Raw genomic sequence first — 26,668 nt, 5'->3', positions numbered from 1 at the left:
GTTGGCTATTTGTTCACTTAGAGGACTTCCCTCATGTTTTTTAGACAAACGGTCCTAAAAACGTTCTTCAGTTTGTCTTCTTTATAAATGATCACTTCCTTTCTTTGTAGGGGTATTTGTTAAAAGGCAAAATTAAGTCTGGAAAAGTGACTGTTAAAAAGCAAAAGTCGTGGTTTGGCCATTTTTGATAACCTCTGGTTCACATGGGTATTTTTGACTCCCTTTTCTCCGTAGAATTTTTACAAAGAAAAGAAGAGAGAGGACATATACATAAGGTAAGCTGAAGGAGATTTCTGCTTTTGCCATTTATGCCATGGCTTTATTATTTATTTCTTCAGTTAACAAATACTAAGTCCCAACACCACGCTTGCTGCTTTGAGAGACACCAAAAAGTGTGTCATCTGCCCCGGGCCCCCCCAAAAGGGTAAACTCTCTAGACAGATATGTAAGCACAGTACATAGGGAGGCTGGTGTCGCGATTCCAGGAAAAGATAGAAGACTGGCCAGAGCAGTCGGGAAGCAGTCAGCAGAGGCATGGCCATGTGCCTTCCTGTCCAGGACTGCTGAAGTCCTGACCACAAAACGAACTTGGATTTAAACTGTATGTATTTTCTTAGGGAGAGATTCCATAGTTCTTATTAGCTTCTCGGGGGGGGCGGGGGGGGGGTCCGTGACAACTTTTTTTTTAATGTTTATTTATGTTTGAGACAGAGAGAACGCAAGCAGGGGAGGGGCAGAGAGAGAGAGGGAGACACAGAATCCGAAGCAGGCTCCAGGCTCCGAGCTGTCAGCACAGAGTCGTATGCGGGACTCCGACCCACGAACCGTGACATCATGACCTGAGCTGAAGTCGGACGCTTAACCGACCGAGCCACCCAGGCGCCCCATGACGCTAAAAAAAGAAAAAAATTAAGCATGCCTGTGTTAAACAAAAAGTACAGTAGAGTAGATGGAATGGGAAAGATACACAGGCAGGAAGTGGCACAGTGGGTTAAGTGGATGCGAAGACGGGAAGTAATAGGTTCCTTGGTGAGAAGGAGGAGGGGAGAAAAAATGGGGAAGAGGCCATGGTCTGGTTGCCTAATGAGGTGACCCTGAGCCCCAGAGCACCTCCTGTGTCCCCTTCTTACCAGGTACTTGTACAAGCTGCGGGATTTGCACCGAGACTCAGAGAACTACACAGAAGCCGCCTACACGCTTCTCCTACATGCTGAGCTTCTGCAGGTAAGTCAGTGGGGGAGGCTTTTTTCCACTGGGCGGGAGCCAACTGGCCAGCCCTTTGGGACCAAATGCCGCAGGCTTCCTGATTCTGACGGGAAAGAGCCTTGTCCAAGGGAGACCCCTGTAACCCAAGAGTTAGTCGAATACCATCTGAAACAAGCACAGCGAATTTCCTGACCAGTGTTGGGAAAATGTCGGTTATCATTTATTTAAAACTCCTTTGGAAGCAGAGCACAGCTCACAGGTCTCTAGTAATGGACAGTCTAACCGAAGAAACCAAACACATTGATTAATATACGCAGCATATTAATAGATGTAAAAAAAAAATTGTGCAACTGTCAAGAACTAAGTTGCAAATGAACATAGCAGTACTTTCCTATTTATACTCTCTTACTGGGTAAAAGCGTGCCATGGATATAAGCACATCTGTACATCATGGTGTGTAATTATTCCCGGTCCCGACCAGTCCTCTAACTTTGGATTCTCGTATGAACCGCTTCTTTCAACATCGCAGTGTCGGAGTGACCAATAGACAGCTCACGCTTCACCCGGCAGTAACTGTTATTTCCCACTGTGGGTGGGGGATGATCCGTTCCTACCTTCTCCTTTCTGCCCATTTTACCAAAGCGCACCTCGGTCTACCCAGGGGCTCCGGCAAATACCTGTTGTAATCTTTTTTTCACCGCCCCCCTGTCGTGGCTGAGCAAGAATCATGGGCCTGTAGAGTTAGTGAACACCTCTGTCAGGGCACAGACTTTGTGGGGGGGTGGTGGGGGGCGGCGGTGGGGGGAAGCAGTTAAGATTTAGTCTCTTAGAAAATTTGAAGTCTGTAGTACAGTATTGTTGTCTGTAATCATTATGCGTTAGATGTCCAGGATTTATTTATTCTCTGGCTGTACTGGTACCCTTCAAGAACATCTTCTTGACGCCTTGGTGCCTTCTGTTTGCATGTGTTTGGCTTTGTTAGGTTCCGCACATAAGAGATACCACATAGCATTCATATAGTATTTGCCTTTCTCGGTCTGGCTTGTTTCACTTAGCATAATGCCCTCAGGGTCCATCCATGTTGCCGGGAAAGGCAGGATTTCCTTCTTTCTCGTGGCTGAATGCTACCCGATTGCAAATATCTTCCGCAGCTTCTTTATCCGTGTATCCATTGCTAGACGCTTAGGTTGTTTCCTTGTCTTGGCTATTGTGAATCATGGTGCAGTGAACGCAGGAGCCTAGAGATCTTTTAGAGATCCTGATGTCATGTCCTTTCCATCCACTTTTATTTATTTATTTATTTATTTATTTATTTATTTATTTATTTATTTATTTAAATGTTTATTTATTTTTGAGAGAGAGAGACAGAGCGTGAGTGGGGGAGGAGCAGAGTGAGAGGGAGACACAGAATCCGAAGCCGGCTCCAGGCTCTGAGCTGTCAGCACAGAGCCCGACGTGGGGCTCGAACCCACAAACCGCGAGATCATGACCTGAGCCGAAGTCGGACACTTCACCGACTGAGCCACCCAGGCACCCTTTTCTATCCACTTTTTTTTTTTTTTAATCTCCATTGCTGTTGTCCTGGTCCATTGTCTCTCCCCTAGAGCACCATGATAGCCTCCTATCGTATCTCTTTGTCTCTGTTCTTGCCCCAGCAATTAATTTTCTTGTATAACTTAATTTTTATTTTATACTAAAAGAACACAGGTACGTTGTTCTTAGCTCTGTGATTAAACACAGGACTCCTCTGCCTCACCACGTCCCCAGGGCAACCATTCACAATCCATATTCAAGTTCAGGGCGCTAAAAAGCTTATTGTTTGGGGGGGGGGGGGCTGGTTGACTGTGGAATGATCACAAAGAGACTCCCTTGTGTTGGTGACCATAGGTCTTTTCATTTGTGCTGCTCAGAAAGTTAAACACCCTACCCTGGCATAAAGTATGCGGGGTGGATGCAGCTACGCCCTGCCCAGGTAGCTACTGGATTTAGGGTGCCGTTTACGAAGTACGGTCCGTAATTTTCCTCACTGGGATGATAGTCCATCTTTATCACGTAGTAAAGGGCTATACAGGGCAAGTCGCTTTTGTAGATTTGCTCAACTTTTGCATGGTCTGAGTGAGTACTCCATCCATGCACCAGCACCACACTGCCCCATAGTATGTTTTACTACCTGGTAGTTACTCTTCACGGCTGTTCTTTTTTCCGAGTTTTCCACCCTATTCCTCTTGGTTTGTTTCTCCATAAGGACTTTGGAATCATGAAATTTAACCAGAGATCTAGGGAGAATTTCCATGCTTATGGAGTAGCTGTTTTCTCATCCAAAACCATCCAAAAGGACTTTCCATTTGTTTCCATTTGTCTGCTTTTGTGAATGTGTTAAACGTTTTCGGATGGAAGTCTTGCATATTCCTTGTTATGGTGATTCCTAAATACCTTTTCTCTTTAGTTTAATTACGGCAAAATGCACATAACATAAAATGTATTGTTTAAACCATTTTTAAACCTTTCTATAAACTTTTTGTTTTTAATGTTTGTTTATTTTTGAGAGAGAGAGCATGAGCAGGGGAGGGGCAGAGAGTGAGGGGGACAGAGGATCTGAAGTAAGCTCTGTGCTAACAGCAGTGAGCCGTGATGGGGGCTCGAACTCACGAACCATGAGATCATGACCTGAGCCGAAGTCGATGCTTAACTGACTGAGCCACCAGGCATCCCTATTTAAACCATTTTTAAGTGTACCATTCAGTTTCTTTATGTACATTCACATTGTGGGGGTGCCTGGGTGGCTCAGTCAGTTGAGCCTCCGACTTCGGCTCAGATCATGATCTTACAGTTGGTAAGTTCGAGCCCTGCATTGGGATCCGTGCTGACAACTCAGAGCCTGGAGCCTGCTTCAGATTCTGTGGCTCCTTCTCTCTCTGCCCCTGCCCTGCTTGTGCTTGCTCTCTCTCTCTCTCTCTCTCTCTCAAAAATAAACATTTAAACATTTTTATTAAAAAAAAAAGCACATTCACGTTGTGGTGCCTGGATTATCTTCGCATTTTGCGTTTTTTCTGTTGGGGTCTTCTATTTTTCAGAGTGGTCATCTATTTATAGGAAATTCGTCTCTAAATTATTTCTGAGTTTGTTAATTTTTGTGCTGCTACTTAATTCTGTCACTGTCGGGGGTAGTTTTTCAGGTGACATGCTTTATGAAGGGATGGATTATGAAGAATAGAGTCTTGGTCTATACACAGTGATAGGTGTACCCCCTCCTGCCCACTGTTATACTTCTAATTTTTTTCTTTCATCCAATTGTCTGAGTGACACTTTCACTGAACGGCAGCTTTGCTGGTCAGCAACTTCGCCTTTTTTTTAACTTTTCACGTTCAGCGTGACACTTGTTTTGAAGCTGGCATGTGCCTTTTGGGGGGAGGGGGGTAATTTATGTGCTTAATAAATAATCTAAACACTGCAATACGGCCAAGTTGAAAATATACACAAATTTGACTTTTACTAGCTGAATACTTGTTACATCGATCTCCTTTGATTAATTGACTTAGTTAATCACCGCGTTATGTTAATTTCTTTTGTTCCTTTTGTTTGTTTTTCAGTGGTCTGACAAGCCCTGTGTACCCCATTTGCTTCAGAGGGACAGTTACTATGTCTATACCCAGCAAGAGCTCAAAGAAAAGCTGTATCAAGAGATCATTTCATACTTTGACAAAGGCAAAGTGAGTTTGGTTTTTGTTTTTGTTTTTGTTTTTGTTTTTTGTAGTAGGGGAAGGAAGAAATTGGCTGCAATATTGCAATGCCGTTCTGATGCTAACTACCCACGGTTAGCACAGACCCCTCAGGTGAAGGAGATAGTCACCAGTAAAACAGCCCTCTCTTTAGACAACCAGCCACAGTTTGGGGGACTCTGGACCACCCACACGTATGACCAGCTGACAATAAATTTGAGTGGAGAGGGTCCTATCGAATTTGATGGGTCCCTCAAATTTGAGGGTCCCTCAAATTTGATAATATGCCAGAACAACTAACACAACTTGGTAAAGTGCCGTGCTTACGATTACGAGTTTTATCTCAAAGGGCCCAAATCAGAACCAGCCAAATGAAGAAACACACAGGACACGGTCTAGGAGCGTCCCCAATGCAGGGCTTCTGTGTCCTTTCCCTGTGGATTCAGGTCACATCACTCTCCTAGCAACGTGATGTGTTCACCATTCGGAATCTGGCCTGAGCTCCTCCTGTGCATAGAGTCTTTGCTGGGGTTGAAGGCTTCATTAACTGACTCAGTGGCCACACGAGCGAACTCAGTGCCCAGCAGCCCTCTCCTCCCTGGAAGTCAAGCTGATACCATGTAGTTCAAGGCCCCAGCCTTCTAATCCCATGGGCTGCGGTTCTGGCAAGGCCAGTGCCCATTCTGAGACAGACCACAGGCCCAGTGTGTGTTACCTCATTAGTAGAACTTCAGGTGTGGTCTGAGGGTCCCGCCAGAAACAACAGAGTCACTCTCATCACTGGGGACATTCCAAGAGTTTAGAAGTCCCCTCTTAGGAACTCGGGACAGAGACTGCACGAATTATTTTCGAATAGTGACTCATGACTCACTCTTTTCTTATTCCCATGTGTCTCTTGGAATTCTGGTATTTTTCATGGGAGAGGAAATGGAGAGATAAATTGAAGAAGTCAGTAGACATCAGTTATCTTGAAGGCGCGTAACCCCATGGAGAACGTACCGGGCGGCCCAGGGCCCAGCTCTCCATGACCCTAATTTCATCACTTAGGCATTGCTGAGTGCCAAGAGCCAGCACCATCATTTTGAGTGCATTCTCTAGAGATTGTAGGCACATGGCATGCCTGGGTGGCTACTTGCCAGACTGCACAGGTAATAAGCAACCTGATTGCACCAGGGGCTCTCGGGAAGGTAAAATAAACATGTGAACTGGGCAGGAAATTGCGGAGTCTCTGGTGAACTGGAGAAAGCACGTTCAGCTGAAAGGCTTTAAAAAAAAATTTTTTTTTCAACGTTTTATTTATTTTTGAGAGAGACAGAGACAGTGTGAGCGGGGGAGGGGCAGGGAGAGAGGGAGTCACAGAATCCGAAGCAGGCTCCAGGCTCCGAGCTGTCAGCACAGAGCCCGATGCGGGGCTCGAACCCACGAACTGTGAGATCATGACCTGAGCCGAAGTTGGACGCTCAACCGACGGAGCCACCCAGGCGCCCCAACGTTTATTTATTTTTAAGAGACAGACAGAGTGCGAGCAGGGGAGGGGCAGAGAGACAGGGAGATACAGAGTCCAAAGCAGGCTCCAGGCTCCGAGCTGTCAGCACAGAGCCCGATGCAGGGCTCGAACCCACCAGTCGTGAGATCATGACCTGAGCCGAAGTCGGGCGCTTCACCGACTGAGCCACCCAGGCGCCCCTAGCTGAAAGGCTTTTACAATGGAGAAAGTAGTGTAGAAGGGATAACGGGGGGGAAAGGAAAAATCGGTGTGCTATCCAAACAAAACATCCTAGCGTTGACACGTTTCAGAGGTCTGGGTAGTTGCCACTTCTGGCCACTATTCCTGATTGATCAGTGCAACTTGTTGGTTAAAAATAGACAAATGAACAAGCCAACGCATCCTTCAGAATGGGAGAAGATGTTTGCAAGTGACATATTGGTTAAAGGGCTAGTATCCAAAATCTAGAAAGAACTTACCAAGCTCAACACCTGAAAAACAATCTGGTTAAGAAATGGGCCCAAGACATGAATAGACTTCTTTTCCAAAGAAGACATCCAGATGGCTAACAGACACATGAAAAGATGCTCAACATCATTCGTCATCAGGGAAATTTATATCAAAACTACGATGAGATAGCACTTCACATCTGTCAAAGTGGCTCAAATCAACACAAGAAACAACAGAGGTTGACGAGGATGCAGAGAAAGGGGAACCCTCCTTACCCTGTTGGTGGGAATGCAAACTGGTGAAGCCACTTTGGAAAACAGTATGGAGGTTCCTCAAAAAGTTAAAAATAGAACTACCCCATGACCCTGCAATTTCACCACTGGATATTTCCCCAGTGGATACACAAATACTGATTCCGAGGGACACGTGCACCCTGATGTTTATAGCAGCACTATCAACAATAGCCAAATTATGGAAAGAGCACAAATGTCCATCGAGTGATGAATGGATAAAGAAGGCATGGCGTATATATACAATGGAATATTACTCAGCCATCAAAAAAGAGTGAAATCTTGCAACATTGTGGAGGGAGCTAGAGTGTATTATGCTGAGCAAAATAAATCAGTCAGAGAAAGACAAATACCATATTATTTCACTTGTGTGTGGAATTTAAGAAGCAAAATAGATGAACATAGGGGGAAAACATAGACAAACCATAAAACAGACCCTTAACTATGGGGAACAAATTGAGGATTGATGGGGGGGGAAGTGGGTGGGGGGTGGGATAAATGGGTGATGGGTATTAAGGGGGGCACTTGTTGGGATGAGCACTGGGTGTTGTATGGGAGTGATGAATCACTAAATTCTATTCCTGAGACAAATGTTACACTATATGTTAGCTAACTGGAATTTAAATAAAAACTATAAGCAAACAAATTAATTTATAAAAGCCAGATAATCACCTTAATAAAATAGCTACCATCCATTTAGTACTGGTTACTCTTTTTGGTGATTTCCAGACTTCCCTTTCTAATTGAATTCTCCTTAAAACCCTATTAGGTCGATATTGTATCTTTTTTACAGGTGACAAACTTGAGGCCCAGAGAGCAAGTATATTTGCTCCAACACTTTGCTCTCTGCACCCCTTTGCCCTCTTAAACATCATTGAGGATCCCAAAGAGCTTTCTTCCCCCTGGATTATATTTATTGATACTTCTACTCTTAGAAATTGAAACAAAAAATCTTAAAATATTTGCTTATTTGTTCTCTTAAGGCCATTTTTACTATTAATATAAATCATATGTATTAAAAATAAGTATATATTCCAGGGGCGCCTGGGTGACTCCGTCGGTTAAGCGTCCGACTTCGGCTCAGGTCATGATCTCACGGTCTGTGAGTTCGAGCCCCGCGTTGGGCTCTGTGCTGACAGCTCGGAGCCTGGAGCCTGCTTCCGATCCCGTGTCTCCCTCTCTCTCTGCCCCTACCCCCGCTCGTGCTCTGTCTCTCTCTGTCTCTCAAAAATAAATTAAAAATGTTAAAAAAAATAACTATACATTCCATAAAAATAGTGATTTGAGTAGCATCGTTTGACACGTTTGCAAATCTCTTCAGCATCTGGCTGAACAGGAGACAGCAGGATTCTCCTGTCTGCTTCTGTGTTCAGTCTCTCGCGGTATTACACCTGTTGTCGTCCGTGGGAAACCCCGTTGTATAAGAGGATGGGGCTTGGGAAAGGCAAATAGCATTATTGTTACTAAGGAGATAACGTTGCCTTCTGGTTCCCCTGATAGGTTCTTGGGGACTCGCGGAGACCAGGGACCACACTGTGAGAAGCGCCGTGCTCGGCCATCTCCCTGCCTCTTACATAACTTAGCATTTGGAGAGAACTTCTCTGATACTGTTGACTGGCTTCCAGCTCCAGATTCACCTGATCTGGAATGGGTTCCATATGGCAGATTGCAGAGCCTTTGCAGGGTTCCAGGCACTGAAGTTTCAGAGGGGCCAAATTTGGCAAATGATTTTCAGAAGACTTAATTTTAAAAGGTGTTATAACCGTATGTGAACTGTCCCTACATTCCTTCAGCACCCAGAAACAATGGAACACAGCACCTGGTTAATAAGGATCAAGTAGGAAATTACCAGATGCTGTGTTATTTATAGTGTCCATCTAAGAGGCGTTTCATGAACTATCAAAATGAACCGAGGGCTCAATCTAGGATGTCAGCCTCGGGCACCACATATGTGCAGTAGGCTGTAACTGAGACAGTCATAAATGGTTTAAAAAGGCATTTTTCTTAAAACTCCCGTTGGCTAAGTAGATAGTTTGGTTAGGAATAGGGAATCAGGGGCGCCTGGGGGGCTCAGTCGGTTAAGCGTCCGACTTCGGCTCCAGTCATGATCTCGCGGTCCGTGGGTTCGAGCCCCGCGTTGGGTTCTGTGCTGACAGCTCAGAGCCTGGAGCCTGCCTCGGATTCTGTGTCTCCCTCTCTCTGTGCCCCTCCCCTGATGGCGCTCTGTCTCTTTCTCTCAAAAACGAATAAAAAGCATTAAAAAATTAAAAAAAAAAAATAGGGAATCAGTGTTCTAAATTAGAGAAACAGCTTCCCAAATTGCACGCAACAGTATGGTTAGCCTTTCTTCCATTTTCTTCTCCTCCCAAACATCCTTATTCAAAGCGTACACACACACACACACACACACACACACATACACGCACCCCAGAATCAGAACCAGAGCTCACACCAATTTCCTTTCCCCTCTGACAAGACTTCCATGCTTTGAAAACCCAGGTTTGGGAACTGGTTCCTCTCAACTCTCCGTGGTCTTTCGTGCTTTGCCCTTTCAATGCCGTATTGCGTTGTTTAGGACGCACGGTATTCTTCATGTTCTTGCAAATAGAGTTATAGAAGGTGTGCCCTGGAAAGCAGCCAAGATATAGTAGCGTCATCATGTCAGAAAAAGACAAAGGTTTGGTTGATCCAGGAGGTGAGGCGTGGTGAGAATGTCTGCAGAAACTCAACCCACCTGACTCCTTAGTCACTGTCAGCGACTCTCCCGTGACTTTCACAGAGGGATCACCGACTGCTTTGTTCTCCGCTTGTAACCCTGCCTTTCTTTTTCTGAAGATGTGGGAGAAGGCCATCAAACTGAGCAAAGAGTTGGCTGAGACGTACGAGAGCAAAGTATTCGACTACGAGGGCCTTGGCAACCTGCTGGTGAGTCCCGGTCAGAATATTTCAGGCCTCCAGAAGGAGTGTGAAAATCAGCATTCATGCACATGTTTTAGAACATTTGAGAAAGTCGAGATAAACAGCCTCCTTTACATTGGAAAAGTAAACCGTGCTCAAAAGAAAAATGAAAAAAAGATGTCCAAAAAAACGTTCGCGTTAACTTCCAGATTATCTCTGATAAAGAGCTCGAGATCCTTGCCTACAGACCTCTTGCCCCTGTCTGTGCCTTTTGTCTCTCTAAGGACCCTCCGTATTCCTGACCCATCTCCCCTCTCCCCTCGCAGTTACTCTGCCTTCTGTGAACACGCCCCATATTTCAGATATTTCCTGACATCTTCTGTTCATCAAAATTACTTGTTCTGTGGCCCACATCCTCAGGGTCCTGCTGGTGGCACGGATCAGCTATTTAATATAGCAAAACAAAAATAACCCTCTAAAGGTCCAGTGGTAGGCTAACACAGCGTTCCATTTGATAATTGTTAGTAGAGGAATCACAAAAGGTCAGGCCACCCATTGTTAGGTAATAATACAGTTGACCCTTGAACAACGCGGGGTGGGGAGGTGAGGGGCGCCAACCCCCCACACAGCAGAAAAACCGCACATAACTTTTGATTCCCTCAAAAGTGAACTACTAATAGCCTATTGCCGACCAGAAGCCTGCCTGATAACATAAACAGTTGATCGACACGTATTTTGTACGTGTATTCTATATTCTTACAATAAAGTAAGCTGGGGAAAGACATTAAGAAGATTGAAAGGAAGAGAAAATATTTCCAGTCCTATACTGTCTTTATCAAAAAAAAAATCTGCCTGTAAGTGGACTCAAACATTTTAAACGCATACTGTTCAAGGGTCCAGTGTATTTTATTTGAGGGGATAGTTGTCAAGGTCACTTGGAAAAGAGCTTGCCCGCGTGCTGTGCCAGTTCCTACTCTCACACACAAAAATCACTTACTCATTTCCTGAACTAAACCGAGCTGTTCGTGATGTAACGTGTTACCCTTCGAGGCAAACGCTGTGATAGAAACCTTCACCTCAATAGAGTAGTAATCCAGTCATGGGACCATTGTGGGAGGGGCCGGGACATGCCTCAAAGACCCCAGGTCTGGCGACCTGTTTTGCTTTCTTTAAGTCTGACTCTCAGCCCTGGCCGGGAAACCTATTCCCGTGGGAAGGATTGAAATTAGGGCTGGTACCAGATCTTGAAAAACAGAACATCACCACCACCTTCTGGGCACTTGTGGCTGAACCAAGGACTTTAATCCAAACCACCTGTGAGAACCAGAAGATTCCTGATCTTTCCTCACGGGTCTCTGTTTCAGTGCAGCCACCCTCCGTGAATCTCAGAAAGAGCTTTCGAACCTTTTAGGGGTCCTGAACCCTCTTCAGGAAACTGTCCATCACTAAACACAGCCCCCCTCCATAGAGGCATATGCACACGTGTGCATCTTTCTGCATGCAGCTTCAGAGATTGCTAGACCCTCCAAGGCTCATTCACGGACCCACGTCCCAACCCTTCGATCCAAGAAAAGGATAACATCTTGGCCCACGAGATATTTTCCAAAGACTTTTCATTTATCTGTTGATCCATGAGAAACAACAAAGCGAACAATACTCTGATCTTCCCCGCCCCTCAGTGGTGCCCTTGTAACCTCCCTGTGGAATGCCTTGTTTTGTTTTCCAGAAAAAAAGAGCCTCGTTTTATGAGAACATCATTAAGGCAATGAGGCCTCAGCCTGAGTACTTTGCCGTTGGATACTACGGACAGGGCTTTCCTTCTTTCCTACGGGTAAGAATCCTCAGGGTGGTCCTCTAAGCCATTAAGCCATGCCATCTGAAGGAGGGAAGGTATTCATCTCTGTTCCAGATGGGCCTAGTGTGTTAGCAGCTGGAGGCCCATGTTCTCACTGTGGGAGGTCGGGGAGGGAAACCACTTCCTGCGTGGCCGGCGTCCTCACCCCACGCCCCCAGCCTCTGGTATTCTGGCAGCTCGATTGTAAAATGACTTTTCCCAGGTGGAATGAAAAGGGGAAAAACAGAACCCTCCCCTCCACTGGTCTGCTGCTACAGATCAGGCTGGGGGAAAGTGTGGATTGATGTGTTTCCTTGTTTATTTTGTTTCCAGCCAGGGCCAGTTTGAAAGCAAATATCCCAAGGCCGGGACTGCGAAAGTTTCACAAAAGTAAAAACAGGCGTTGTAATAGTGAAAAGGACCGTGTTTTTCCTTCTCAAAATTTTCTATAACGGGATACTGATTCTAAAATCTAAAAAACAAACAAAATCGTATTTTTTCCTGCACAAATGGAAGCCTCTTTAGAGGTAGCCGTGTTTGGATGTATGATCCATTTTCCTTCCCCTAATTTAAGAAAATGTAGAAAGGAAGTACTCTGCATGCTGCATCATTCCCAAGGAGGAGGTAACTCATTCATTCATTCTGTAACATCTGCTGAGTGCCCGCTGTGTACCAGGCACATACTAGGCAGATTATAATCAGATATGGCCCTTACTCTCATGGCGTTTACAGCCTAATGGGTATGATGTTAATTGAATAATCATGCAAACAAATGGTAATTGAAACTGACCAAAATGGGTATCCTGTGCTGTAAGCGTTGGTTAACCAGGGAGTATTTACTGAAATATTAACCCAAGTAAAATAAAAACTTAATGTTCACATGAAAAAAAAATTCACATGATTGTTTATAGCACCATTATTTATAATCACCGAAGACTGGATACAACTCAGGTGTCCCTTAGCTGATGAGGGGATTAAAAAAAATGTGAAAGAGCCATGCAATGGAATATTACTCAGTAATTAAAAGGAATAAAGTACTGGGGCGTCTGGGTGGCTCAGTCGCTTAAGGATCCAACTCTTGATTTTGGCTCAAGTCATGATCTCAAGGTTTCGTGAGTTCGAGCCCAAGTCAGGCTCTGCATTGGCAGCATGGAGACTGCTTGGGATTCTCTCTCTCCCCACCTGTCTCTCTGCCCCTCCCCGACTTGTGCTGCCTCTGTCTCTCCCAAGATGAATAAATGAACTTAAAAAACATTTTTTTTAAAGGAATGAAGTTCTGATACATACAAGCATGTGGGTGAATCCCGGTGCATTGTGCTAATAAGTAAAAGAACTTAGAGCATAAGGTCTACGTACTCTCTGATTTTCTTTCTTTTTCTTTAATGTTTATTTTTTATTTTGAGAGAGAAAGAGAGCACACAAGTGGAGGACGGGCAGAGAGCCAGGGAGAGAGAGAGAATATGAGCAGGTTCCACACTGTCAGCAGAGCCTGATGCGGGGCTCAATCTCACCAATCGTGAGATCATGACCTAAGCCAAAACCAAGAGTCGGACGCTTAATGGACTGAGCCACCCAGGCGCCCGTCTCTGATTTTCTTTATATGGCATCTGTTACGCTTAGCGTAGAGATGGAAAACAGATGAGCCGTCATCTGGTAGCTGTTGGGGAGGGTTGGGCTTCACAAGTATCAGGAAATTTTGAGTGGTAGTGAAACTGTTCTGTATCTTGATTGTGGTCATGGTTATGTTTGCCAAAACTGGCAGAATTTTACAGCAAACAGGGTCGATTTTACTCTATGCGAATCACGCCTGCGTTCTGTAAGAGTCGAGAAAGACTTCCTGGGAAATTGCTGTTCTGACTGCAATGTGAGCTTGGTGTTATGGAGATCAGGGTGATAGGAAGAAACATTCCAGGCAGAGGAAGTGGCAGGCGAGGGCATGGCTGTGCCTGGGAATGAAAGACCAGCACGGTGGTCACAGAGAGAGTGAGGTGAGCAGGGAGTTGAGGCACAAAGTGTGGGGGAGATCACACCGGGCAGGGCCGTGGGGTTGCCCCAGCTGTGTTGTCAGCATCCCAAGAGCAGGAGGGAGCCATTGTGGATTCTAGGTGTTGGCAAGGTCATCGTCTGGCTGGTATGGGCAGTGGTCGGATGTGTATAGATAAGCCACTAGAAACTATCGCAGATTTTGAGAGAAGGGATGTCGGGATGGCCTAGGGAAGTAGCTGTAGGAAAAATGGAGGGATTTCGTACTTGGTGATTATTGTTGGGCCATGTGCGTGAGGAAGGAGGGGAGTAGGTCTCTGGCCTGTGTACTAGAGGGGCTGTGGAGCCATCCACTAAGAGCAGTAAAGGAAAAGGATAGAGTCAATCCGTTCATTGAATAAATATTTATTGAACTCTTACTTTGTGCCTTGTTATATTATAGGCATGGGGGCACGGTCCAAAGCAACCCAAATCCTTGAAATAATGGAGCTTATATACTAGCTTGGACACACACACAAAATGTAAGTGAGACATTTAGTATGTCAGACGGCCTAGAACAATGCCTCACGCCGTGTAGACGCTCCGTAAGTACCAAGGAGAAGACGTCAGGGAAGGTGAATAGAGAGGCAGGTGATGGGGGTGGAGCTACAGTTTTAAATGGAGTGAATAGGAAAGGTGTCAGTAAGGAAATGACACTTGAGCAAAAACCTGAAAGAAGAGAGGGAATAAGGCAGGCAACCGTCAAGAGATGAGATGGGGTACCAGGCAGTGAGGACAGCAGGTCCGGAAGCCTTGAGCCTGGAAGCGCATGGCCAAGAGGACAAGTAGAGAATGGGGGCAGATGGCTCTGGGTACCAGAGGCAGAGGGCCTGTCCCATCTTTATACGTTCTTTGTGAAAGTCTGGTTTCGGCCACACTCCGTGTGAGGTACATTTGGAACATCCGAAAGATGCAAGTCAACAATCTGATGTATGGATCCAGAACTCAACGGAAAGTTCCCGGCTGGAGATAAAGTTGGTGGGTTATTTGCACCTGGATGAGGTAGCGTAGGGAAAGAGAATGGGGCACCAAGGGGAGAGGGTCTAGGAAGGAGCCTTGCAGTAGGTTCTAGTCTTAAATCGGCCCTCAGTCTCGGCACTCGAGTCCTGGTGAGGCAGTGGTGCCTGCCGTACTTGTGTGTGACTGCTGTGTCACGTGACATAACGGACGTGGGTCGGTGGGCCAGCCAAGAGACTAGACTTTCCAGTTGAGACATCGGGGTCCAGATCATCGGCGGGGTGACTCTGTGACGTCGGCCAAATCCTATGACCTCCGCCTTCTCTGATGTGTAAATTGGAGAAATACTGCCCACTCCACAGGGCCGTTTTCAGAAGGAAATAAGTAGCACGTAGGAGTGCTTTACACGCCGTCAAGTGGTTTGTGGATGCTCTGTGTTATCAAAGGTGCTGGAAAATATAAATGCCTCCTCAGTGATCTGACCTACGTGCCCTTCTGTCTTACGGACTATTTCCCCAAACTCAGACTATCTGAAATTGTGTTGTCCGCTTCCCCCCAAGCCCAGCCCGGTCCCCTTCGTCCCCGTTTCTGTCAGCGGCACGTGCTCTTCCTGCTCCCGGGCCAGGCATCCCCGAATCCCCCTTGATTCTCCCCATCTGCTGGCCCTTCACCAAACACCAGAGTCAAACACCAGATCTCGTAGCTTCTCCTTCCCCCACTCAGTCCTGCCTAGGATTCCTGCAGCTGAACGTGCACTCCACTGTTCAGACGAGCCTGTCCGGACTGCTTCTGTCATCCTATCACTCCCTCCTTGCAGAACCTCCAGTACGTTCCCTGGGCCTTCGGAACTTGTGCCCTGCCTTTCACTGGTCTGGCTTATCCAAGCTTATTTCTTCTACCTCAGTTCCATCCTGTCTGCCCCGTGGCCTTATCCTTCTGTTCACTTACCGTGCCTGTTTTGGTGGTCCAGCCCTTCTCTTTTCCTCTCCTTACCCTATCTGTCCACCTGGGCCCGGTCAATCTCAACGTCGTCCCTGAAGCCCTCCCTTGCAATCCGGGCTGGTCCGTGCTGACCTTGTGCTTGTCTGCTCCCGTTCACCTTGTTGCCCACGTCCCACACGTAGTGCCACCCTGTGCTCAGGTTCCTTGCCTGCCGCCGCTGTGCCTGAACGATGGCATTTCACGAGGCAGGAATTAGTCACATAAATCTTTCCCGGCTTGGGAAAACTTTGGTCATCCCTTCCCAAAGATCTGGCAATTTCGACTGCCATCAGCATTTATCCTACAAGATACATTGCCTTCAAGTTACTTGTATCAACTGTCATATTTACTTGTTTTCTGTTTCTGCCAGAAGCTGAGTTTTGTGAGAGTGGGGGCATCATCCTACCCCTCGTGTCTTAGCGTGTCCACTGTGTTTGTCCAATGCGTGTTGGTTATGTGAACGGACAAGTAAATTCTAAAAGCGATTTTCCCGGACAGTATGGGCCCCAGTTTTAGTTAAAAATGGCTCATGTCTGGGGCGCCTGGGTGGCTCAGTCGGTTAAGCGTCCGACTTCGGCTCAGGTCACGATCTCGCGGTATGTGAGTTCGAGCCCCGCGTCGGGCTCTGTGCTGACTGCTCAGAGCCTGGAGCCTGTTTCAGATTCTGTGTCTCCCTCTCTCTCTGACCCTCCCCCGTTCATGCTCTGTCTCTCTTTGTCTCAAAAATAAATAAGTGTTTAAAAAAAAAAATGGCTCATGTCTGGGCTGCCAATGCTAAGTACTCATCTGTGATGAGCTGGTGAGCAGAAACCTTCAAACCGTGGCTGCATTAGAACTTAACTTGGGCGACATCAGCCGTGAATCAGATTACTCCTAAGCCTGAGACTTAGGAAACTTCTTTCTTTAAAAAAAAAAAAAAAAAAAGCCCAATTTTATTAATTTTGTTAAACAGAAGAAGAATGTAGGTTAGAATGGAGAGAACAGTATTTAGTGCAGTTATTTTCCTTGAGACGTTGACATTGCCCTCCACGGTGGTTTTCGGGATAATCTAGGGACTGCTCTAAAGCATTCCTGTTCTTCCCAAGTGAAAGTTTGTTGTGTTGACTCTCTTCACGCATTCCCGTCCTGTATGTCAGTGCCACTCCAAGCGCTGGTCCACAGACCGTTACTGGATCTTGATGGGAGGAGGGATTGCCTGGGAAGAAACCGCTGAGAATGTCTTGCTATGGGGAAAAAAAAAAAATCTGCTAAATTCAACACTGTGCCCGGTGACATCACAGATCCATATCAGGGCACAAGCCCCTCATTGCCTTGTGGATGAGTGCAGAGCACTCCTCTGGTCTGTGGTCGTTGGGCCACACTACGAGAAGCACTGCAGAAGCAGCTTTATGCCCTTGACCTTAATGCCCAAATCACCCATGACCTCTTGCCGGATAGGGTGGTTGGTGCAGGATGCGCAGTGAGTATCCAGTGAGAACTTGATGGCGCTTTGGCTGGGAGGGCATGGCTTCCTCAGCACCGGGCTCTCCAGGGCTCCTTCAGGCTTCATATTTAACTACCCGCCTTGCTGTCTCTGACCTGCAGAACAAAATCTTTATCTATCGGGGGAAGGAGTACGAGAGGCGAGAAGACTTCAGCCTGAGGTTGCTGACGCAGTTCCCCAATGCCGAGAAGATGACCAGCACCACGCCCCCGGGAGAGGAAATCAAGTCGTCCCCAAAACAGTGTATCCTTGCCTTGGGGAGACACGGCCCGGCCCGGCCACAGAAGCTAAGGGTTCGGTCCCCCGACCACTCGTTTAACCATTCTGACTCAGCCTCCCATTCTGTGTCAAAGCTTTGGGGCCCTATGTCCTTAGCTCATGGTTATGAAGTAGAGGAGAGAGACGGTAAGCAGATCTTGAATAGGAAAGGATGTTTTAGAGCCAAATGGAGAGCTTGAGGACAGAGCGTTCCTGTTCAGAATCCTGGATCCTGGGTAAAGATGTCTGGCTCTTCTTTTGTAACATGCAATGACTTATTGAAAAATTAATTACATGCTTTCTTTTTTTTTTTTTAAGATGTTTTTATTTTTGAGAGAGAGAGAGAGACAGAGTGTAACTGGGGGAGGGGCACAGAGAGGAAGACACAGAATCCGAAGCAGGCTCCAGGCTCTGAGCTGTCAGCACAGAGCCCGACACAGGACTTGAACCCACGAACCACGAGGAGCCACCCAGGCACCCCTATTACATGCTTTCTTATAAATAAGTAAATAAGCGAGCTCCATGACAAAATTATTTTTGAAGCCTTTTCACGTGTTTTGTACTAAAATAAAGATGTTCTAAAATTGAACAGTATTTGGAATAAAGAGAGGTAGGTAAGACAGAGCCGGTGTGGCATGGTAGATAAAAAAACGGTCTCTGGAGCCTCAGTGCCTGGGTTCGAGTCTCAGCTCTATCATGTACTATGTCTCTTAAGGGCAAGGTCCTTAATGTCTATGCTCCTTAGTTTTCCCATCTATAAAATGGGGATGGTGTTCATTCTTTCTCATGGAATTTTTGTAAAGATGGAGCAAATATATGTCAAAGATTAGTAACAATGCCTGGTATTAATACAAATTCAATAGATATTGCCTATTATCATAGGTACCGGTGTAGAAAGATTCACGATAATAACAGACCAATAGACCTTTAAGAGAACAGCGACCCGTTAACGCACAGTAGGTGCTTGGAAAAAGACTAGTCTTTGAGGATAAATCCTTGTTTGGGTTATGAGGGTTCAGAAAACCACCGAGCTGCCTCTGTGGTGTGGGAATGAAAAGAGGTCTTCCAAGAACTGAATTCCTGTCGCTTGGCCCCCGGCCCTTCCTGCGTATCCACCAGACCTTGTCGAAACTTCTTCGTTCCTCCAGGTCTTGCTTTCTCATATACGAGGTGTGAGTCTGTTTTCCCTCAATACCTAGTAGCACTTCTGTGAGGATCCAGATAGAAAGGAGATCATTAAAACGCTCTGTCAGCTAGACCGGTGTGAGGCCCAGCCCGGTGGTGCTCAGATTTTCTCATGCATGAGGATCGCCACGGAGAGATTCTCACTGAGCAGTTGTGAATTCTTTATTCTTTTCTTTTTTTTTTTTTTTTTACTGCTTATTTATCTTTGAGAGAGAGAGCGTGCGTGTGTAAGTGGGGGACCGTGAATCCGAAGCCAGGCTCTGCTGCACTGACGGTGGTGAGCCCAATGTAGGGCTTGAACTCACGAGCTATGAGATCATGACCCGAGTCAAAGTTGGATACTCAACGCCCGGAGCCACTCAGGCGCCCCTCAGCAGCTGTGAATTCTTATTTTTTATTTTTTTTTAATTAACGTTTATTTATTTTTGAGACACAGAGAGACAGAGCATGAACGGGGGAGGGGCAGAGAGAGAGGGAGACACAGAATCAGAAGCAGGCTCCAGGCTCTGAGCCATCAGCCCAGAGCCCGACGCGGGGCTCGAACTCACGGACCGCGAGATCGTGACCTGAGCTGAAGTCGGACGCTTAACCGACTGAGCCACCCAGGCGCCCCAGCAGCTGTGAATTCTAATTCTGTATTGAGTACCTGTCCTGGTGCCAGGGTCTAGAGACTTCACCCAGAAATCCTGGAAGTCACTGTTCTGTCCGGACGCATGGCCTGAAACTCCAGTTTAAATGCTGCAGATTTTGAAACGGTAGATCTGCACTGGCAAGGGCCAGAAATAAAAGGTTATTACTAATTCAGACTATCAAGTCAGAGACTCAGGTCTTACCCCCGAGCTGGCTTTGAAGCCTGGCTTTACCATTTACCAGTTACGTGCTCTGGCTCAGCTCGGAGCCTCAGATTCCTCATCTGTAAAAGATTTATCACATCCACCTGTTAGTTGTGTTTTATTAGAGGTAACGTATGGAAAGCCTACTTCAGGGGCGCCTGGGCGGCTCAGTCACTTAAGTCCTACTCTTGATTTCAGTTCAGGTCATGATCTCATGGTGTGTGAGACTGAGCCCTGCGTCAGGCCCGGCACTGACAGCACGGAGCCTGCTTGGGATTCTGTCTTCCTGTCCCTCTCTCTCTGCCTCTCCCCCTTTCCCCCTCCCTCACAAGGAAGGAAGGAAGGAAGGAAAAAAAAAGGAAAGACAGAAAATCTACATCAGTCCCCAGCAAGTGCTATCCAAAGATCCCAGAAATTCCTATTGCACAGGCTCTAGAGTCTGGCTATTTCAGAGGCATGCTTGTCCAAAAGAAATTATTTAAAACTGTGTCTAATCCCCCCCCCCCCCCGATATTTCATTGATGCCTATTTTCCTATGGCAAGGTTGTTTTGCCAGGTGTCTGACCAAAAAATGTCCTAGGATTATGGCTTAATAAGGCATTTTGATAATACATAAGGAAACCCTGTTTTCCATGCAGTCCTGGCATTCAGTGAAAAAGAATAATTAATGCAGGTACCATGATGTCCCATCTGTAAAGCTGGCGGGGGGGGGGGGGGTGGGGTGGGGGGGGGCGGAACAAGCAGTCCTTTCTGCCTGTGACAGCTTCATGGCCCAGCCCCTTTTCCTTAATGAGCTCGTCAGACATGCAGTGTTTCACCGTAAAGCCAGTGATGAGCCTGCCTCCCAGCTACAAGGACAAACCAGTTCCAGAGCAGATCTTAAAGTAAGGAGGGGCTCTTTTGGTTTGTTTTTAGAAGCATTTTTTTTCCTCTGACACACTTGATCTAGAAGTACCTCAACACCAAAGCCTTGAACTCATTACAGTTTGGAAAACCTTCTGTTGTCTTAAACCTCTGGAGCTGCTCTAACAGGATATACCACAGACTGGGTGGCTTATAAACAACAGACATTCATTGCTCACAGTTCTGGAGGCTGGGAAGTCCAAGGTCAAGGCTCCAGCGGATTTGGTGTCTGGTGAGGACCTGCTTCCTGGTTCACAGACATCGACTTCTTGCTGTGTCCTCACGTGGCAGCAAGGGTGATGGATCTCTCGGGTCTCTTACAAGGGCACTAATCCCATTCAAGAGGGTAGAACATAAGCACTTACCACGGAGGCTACTTCCTAATACCATCACGTTGTGGGGGGGTGGGGGTGGGGTGGGGTGGGGTGTTAGGATTTCAACATATGCACTTGGGGGGAACCCAAGTGTTCAGACCACAGCAACTCTTTATTTTCAGTATAAAATATGAGCTTGGTAACTCAAAGGGATTTGGGGCAGGTGGGGTGGGGGTTGGGGTTTTTTTAGGCAGAGGGAGATCAGGAATTTCACTGTTAGGTTTTGGATCTCCTGGATCTCAATTCCACCCGGAAGCACTCACTTAGGAGTGGCTGACCTCACCTTGCCTGGTGGGTTCCCCAGTGATCACAGGTCCCGGTCTTTTTCCTCAGAAGCTAAGATATTAGAAGGATTGCTAGAACTGTGATAAAACTATTACAAATGCAATCACAAATATGGATATAAGTACATACGCCTTTTTATTTTTTTTATTTTTTTATTTTATTTTATTTTTTTTAAACGTTTATTTATTTTTGAGACAGAGCATGAACGGGGGAGGGTCAGAGAGAGGGAGACACAGAATCTGAAACAGGCTCCGGGCTCTGAGCTGTCAGCACAGGGGCCCGATGCGGGGCTCAAACTCACGGACCGCGAGATCGTGACCTGAGCTGAAGTCGGCGCTCAACCGACTGAGCCACCCAGGCGCCCCGATACGCCTTTTTAAATGGCGAGCTGTGAATGGATTCGTAAATAAGAAAATTAAGATGTGCAATAAAATGTGCACCCCCTCCCGCCTTCCTTATGAAGACTGTGTCTGTTTTGAGATCGCTTAGGGGATAAGACTCGGTCTGTGGAAGACGCGGCCCAGGGCTTATTGAAGTTTGCTCAAGGAGCGCTTGTTCTAAGAGAAACTCCATCGTTGTGGCGATGTCTCTCTCTCCCCAGCTACTACAGAGCCAATGAAGTACAACAATTCCAATATTCCCGGCCATTCCGGAAAGGAGAAAAGGATCCAGATAATGAATTTGCTGTGAGTCCACCCACTTTGCCCTCTAAAACAAGGTCAAGTTGCCATCCAAATGGAGGCTTTCCACCTGACCGACACAGACAGAAGAAACGATGGCAGCCCGAGGGGTAGAGGTTCTACGTGCTTACTGCATAGACAGCAGGCCAGCTCAGTGGAAAGCTCTAGACTGGCACCCATCCAAAAAAAAGGGCTCTACTGTGGGGCTCCAATGTTGCGTTGAGTATGATTTGAGCAAGCCACGCCTCTTTGGACCTCACATTTCCCCTCTAGAACGTGAGAGGGCCCAAGTAGATGACCCTTTGCAGCTTTAAACATTTTGATGCCCATTCACTAAGGAAGCATTTGAGAACAGAATCTCACTGACCTCAACCCTGGCCATTTTGGCCTGGGAACTGACACTTCCTATTGTCTTCCCTTCCACCAGACCATGTGGATCGAAAGGACCACGTATACGACTGCGTATACCTTTCCTGGCATCCTCAAGTGGTTTGAAGTCAAACAGATTTCAACGGTGAGTCACTTGGAATCGGAATTCAGAAAATTCTTTTGTGTCTCCAAATATAATAAGGGCCTTTGTTAAGTGCCCCTCTGGTTCTCACTAGGCTGGCCAGCCTCCTCTGGCCAACTTTGTTTTCCAAAAGAGAAATAAAAGGCATGCTTGTGTAATAAAACTCCTCTGTAAAACTGATGTTACAAACCAACCCTAAAGGTCACTCACAGTGAATGACTCTTTTATGACCAAATGAGTCTTGTCTCCTCATAATCCCACCAAGCGCCCCAAACCATTTTCAGAACGTCTCCTTGGAGTTTCCTGCCAATCAGATTCTTCTCTCCCAAAACATTTCCTCTTCTTTCATTCGTGGCTGATCACATCTACCAGTCCCCCCACGCTCTCCCTTCTCCAGCACTCCCAAAGCTGACCCTTTTACCTTCTTAATATTTATTAAATCTGTTTGTTTGTTTTTTCCAGCTCTCCTACTACTGTACCCTGTTTTAGTCCCTCGTTCATCTCTGGTGGAAAAAGCCCCCTCATTGGCCTCCTGCTTGGGCCTTCACAGGCTTGTTTTCCACACTGTCTCAGGGTGTGAGTTTCCACAGTGGAAAGCTGACCATATCATTCTCATGCTCAAAACCTTGCCGTGGCTCCCCAGTGCCTAGAGCATAAAGCCCCTGCTCCTTAGGACACACATGCAGAATCTTTGTGACTCGGTTCTGCCACCTCATCTCTTCAGGAATCTTCTGGAACTAAACTGCTCATTCCATGCTATTTCAGCCCTCCTTGATGATGCAGCGTTTTCCCTGCCCATAGTGCTACTTCTCAACCTAACTAACTCCCACTGAAATTCAGTTAGGTACCTGCTTCGCCAGGAAGCCATCTCTGAAACTCCCAATTGGGATTAGATGCCCTTTCTCTGTGCCCCGTTGCAACCCGGGTTTGTTTATTTACATTTTTTTTTTTTTTAACGTTTATTTATTATTGAGAGACAGAGCATGAGCACGGGAGGGGCAGAGAGAGAGGAAGACACAGACTCTGAAGCAGGGTCCAGGCTCTGAGCTGTCAGCACAGAGCCCGACGCGGGGCTCGAACTCACAAACCACGAGATCATGACCTGAGCCAAAGTCGGACGCTTAACCGACTGAGCCACCCAGGCGCCCCAACCCGAGTTTATTTCTAACAAGTTACTACCATGCTTACATGTCTTGAGATGCCACTAAAACCGTAGGCTCCTCCCCGCCATGAATTCTGTCTTAATCACTTTTGTGACTGTAGAGCATAGCCCGGTACTTGGCATGAAATACACTTTGAGGAAATATATCCTGAACAAATCTGAACGGAAATCCGATGTCTTCCATGCCACTAGTAATAATATCGCTATCCCTCAAGTGTGAATATGATTTTTGGGCAGAGACTTTTGGAATCAGGCTGTGGTAGGAGGTCATTTGTCTGGCAGTGGCTAAAATGAAGAACGCGGGTTTTCTTGAAACCTGGCTTTGAACACTTGCCCACAGGAATTGCTTGAACCTATATTGAATCTTATTTCATTTTCGTCCCAGATTCAGCTTGGATACTCTTTTTTAATTTTAATGTTTATTTTGAGACAGAAAGAGCACGTGTGAGCAGGAGGGGCAGAGAGAGGGAGAGAGAGAGAGAACCCCAAATGGGCTTTGCACGATTAGCACGGAGCCCGGGGGCAGGGCTCGATCTCACAAACCATGAGATCGTGACCTGAGCCAAAATCAAGAATCAGACGCTTAACGGAGCCACCCAGGTGACCCCAGCTTGGATATTCTAATACATCCCGTTATTTCTGGCTGCTTCTGACCGCAGAACCCATACTAAGGTGACTTAGGTATGGTTTGAATGCATGGCTTCCAAAACTTACCTTTGCTTGTGGCAGAAACATCGAGCCCCTTGCCAGTGAACTTTTGGGACGTTGCAGAAGTATCTTGGATCAGATATCCTGCTACTCTCTTGTCACTTATCTTCTCAGAAATATCTGAGGAAGCTTTGCCTAAAAGTAGCTTTGCCATCGTTATTACATCTGCCTTTTTTTTCCCCCCAGATTTCTGGTAGACCTTTTGCCCCGAGAAATTATCACTACTATAGCTCTAATTTTTAGGTCATCCTTGTACTTTCTAAGGACATTTTAAGTAGTTTACTTCACAACTTAGCAAGACCATTTCAAGTAAGTGTGGGATCCAAATAGACATAACCTTGACAAGCACAACTTTACTGTTTTATAGCCTGGTGAGAATTTTAAACTTTTTATTTTTTTAAAAAACTTTTTTTTTTAAATGTTTTATTTGTTTTTGAGACAGAGAGAGACAGAGCATGAACAGGGGAGGGGCAGAGAGAGAGGGAGACACAGAATCTGAAGCAGGCTCCAGGCTCTGAGCTGTCAGCACAGAGCCCGACGCGGGGCTCGAACTCACGGACTGCGAGATCGTGACCTGAGCCGAAGTCGGATGCTCAACCGACTGAGCCACCCAGGCGCCCCGAATTTTAAACCTTTTAAAAGGAACACTTAGGGGGTGCCTGAGTTAAGCGTCTGACTCTTCATTCCGGCTCAAGACATGATCTCACAGTTCGTGAGTTCGAGTCCCACATCAGGCTCTGCACTGAGCACACGGAGCCTGCTTGGGATTCTCTCTCCCTCTCTCTGTCCCCAGCCTCTCAAAATAAATAAATAAATATTTTTAAAAATAAAATGAGAGGAACACTTAGGATTTTTTCAAAACTTGCTGTGAATTCACAAAATGCCCTTTCACTCCCTTGTCCACTATCGCAGGAGGAAATCAGTCCCCTGGAGAATGCCATAGAAACCATGGAACTCACCAATGAGAAGATCAGCAACTGTGTTCAACAACATGCCTGGGACCGGGCCCTCTCTGTGCATCCTCTCTCCATGCTGCTCAGTGGCATCGTAGACCCGGCTGTCATGGGGGGATACTCCAACTATGAAAAGGTGGGCTGGGCCCTGGAATCCCCACTGAATCCCATGTCATTCCGTGCCTCTCGCCCTGTGGCTCTGTGCGGCTGGTGCATTAGTTTCTTACGACTTGGCTGAGAGAGTTTTTCACTGTGCCCTTTTTACGAATGAGCAAATGAAATTAATGAAAAGCTGATCCCTGACCTCACACCTCCTAGAGATCCTCAGCAGCTCAGGCAGGGTTGGGCCACTGCCTGATAAAGAGTCACTGACAGATCAATCTAATACACCATCTCTGGTTGATTTACCTGTTGTTCCCTCTCCCTTTCTCCACCGAGAAGTAGAAAGCTTACAGGCGGCCCCAGAGGTAAAGATGCTCTAGAACTGAAGAAGCACCCGTGCGAAAGGCAGAACTGTGCTCTATCTAAAATTGGCTTCTAGGGGCACCTGGGTGGCTCAGTCGGTTAAGCGTCCGACTTCGGCTCAGGTCATGATCTCGCAGCTCATGGGTTGGAGCCCTGCCTCAGGAACTGTGCTGACAGCTCAGACCCTGGAGCCTGCTTTGGATTCTGTGTCTCCCTCTCTGCCTCTCCCCCACCCACACTCTGTCTCTGTCTCTGTCTCTCTCTCTCTAAAATAAACATTAAAAAAATTTTTGTTTACCGGAGTTAATGTATCCAACACGTAAAAAAACATGCAATTAATGGAGGCAAGATTTTTAATTATTCACTATGTTTCCAGTGGCTAAGTAATTTTGGAGTCCTCTGAATATAAACAAGCTGAATATAAACAAACATTTGGCTACTACGCTCCTGCGGAGTAGCCGGGAGAGTGAGTGGAAAGAAAAGGAGATGAACCAGAAGGGCGAGTGGTTATTAGGTGGGCTGATTCTGTTATTTCCATTTATACACAAAGTCCTGAGAAGACCAGGGGCTTTAGAATCAGTCACTCCTGTGACCCAATCCCGGCTTCCCATTGGCCACCGTGTGCCCTCGGGTGAGATACGTCACCTCTTTGAGCCCCAAGCTTCGTACCTGAAAAAATGAGGAAAATGCCTACCACGCAGAAGCGGCTGGACGCTTATCTTGTATATAAGGAACATCGCAGAACACTTGCCTTATAGTTGAGGCTTGATCGGTGTTGACTTCTTCCTCTCTCCTGTCTGCTTGGAGGCAAAGGTGATCTGAACGGGCAGTGCTCTGCGGCTGTTGCTATAACAATCTTCTTTTTTCTCCTTTCCCTTCAACCTTTCAGCCTTCAGAATCACTACACTTAGCAGCTGGGAAAGACGCAACACCAGAGATCAGTTCGTGTTTGCCCATGCTTAGTGTTGATAATAACCTCCAGTGTTATCATGGAATTCAATACAAAACTAGGATCCAGAATATAA

General features: G+C 46.5%; 1 protein-coding gene across 2 annotated transcripts in view; it reads left to right on the top strand.

The window, feature by feature from the left end:
- DOCK5 (dedicator of cytokinesis 5) overlaps positions 1-26,668 on the top strand; it is a 220,895-nt gene that overhangs the window by 173,940 nt on the left and 20,287 nt on the right. For both annotated transcript variants that reach the window (XM_042934539.1, XM_042934538.1), the window contains exons 36-45: positions 235-275; positions 1,134-1,224; positions 4,797-4,916; positions 9,987-10,076; positions 11,776-11,880; positions 17,428-17,569; positions 20,405-20,486; positions 21,766-21,850; positions 22,272-22,358; positions 25,138-25,314. In XM_042934539.1, the coding sequence (XP_042790473.1) occupies positions 235-275; positions 1,134-1,224; positions 4,797-4,916; positions 9,987-10,076; positions 11,776-11,880; positions 17,428-17,569; positions 20,405-20,486; positions 21,766-21,850; positions 22,272-22,358; positions 25,138-25,314 (1,020 nt within the window). The remainder of the gene's footprint in view (positions 1-234; positions 276-1,133; positions 1,225-4,796; positions 4,917-9,986; positions 10,077-11,775; positions 11,881-17,427; positions 17,570-20,404; positions 20,487-21,765; positions 21,851-22,271; positions 22,359-25,137; positions 25,315-26,668) is intronic.

The sequence above is a fragment of the Panthera leo genome, chromosome B1 (assembly GCF_018350215.1).
Source record: "Panthera leo isolate Ple1 chromosome B1, P.leo_Ple1_pat1.1, whole genome shotgun sequence".
NCBI classification, from domain to species: domain Eukaryota; kingdom Metazoa; phylum Chordata; class Mammalia; order Carnivora; family Felidae; genus Panthera; species Panthera leo.
Note: the sequence above shows the minus strand (reverse complement) of the source record. Positions and strands in the feature narration are given on the sequence as shown.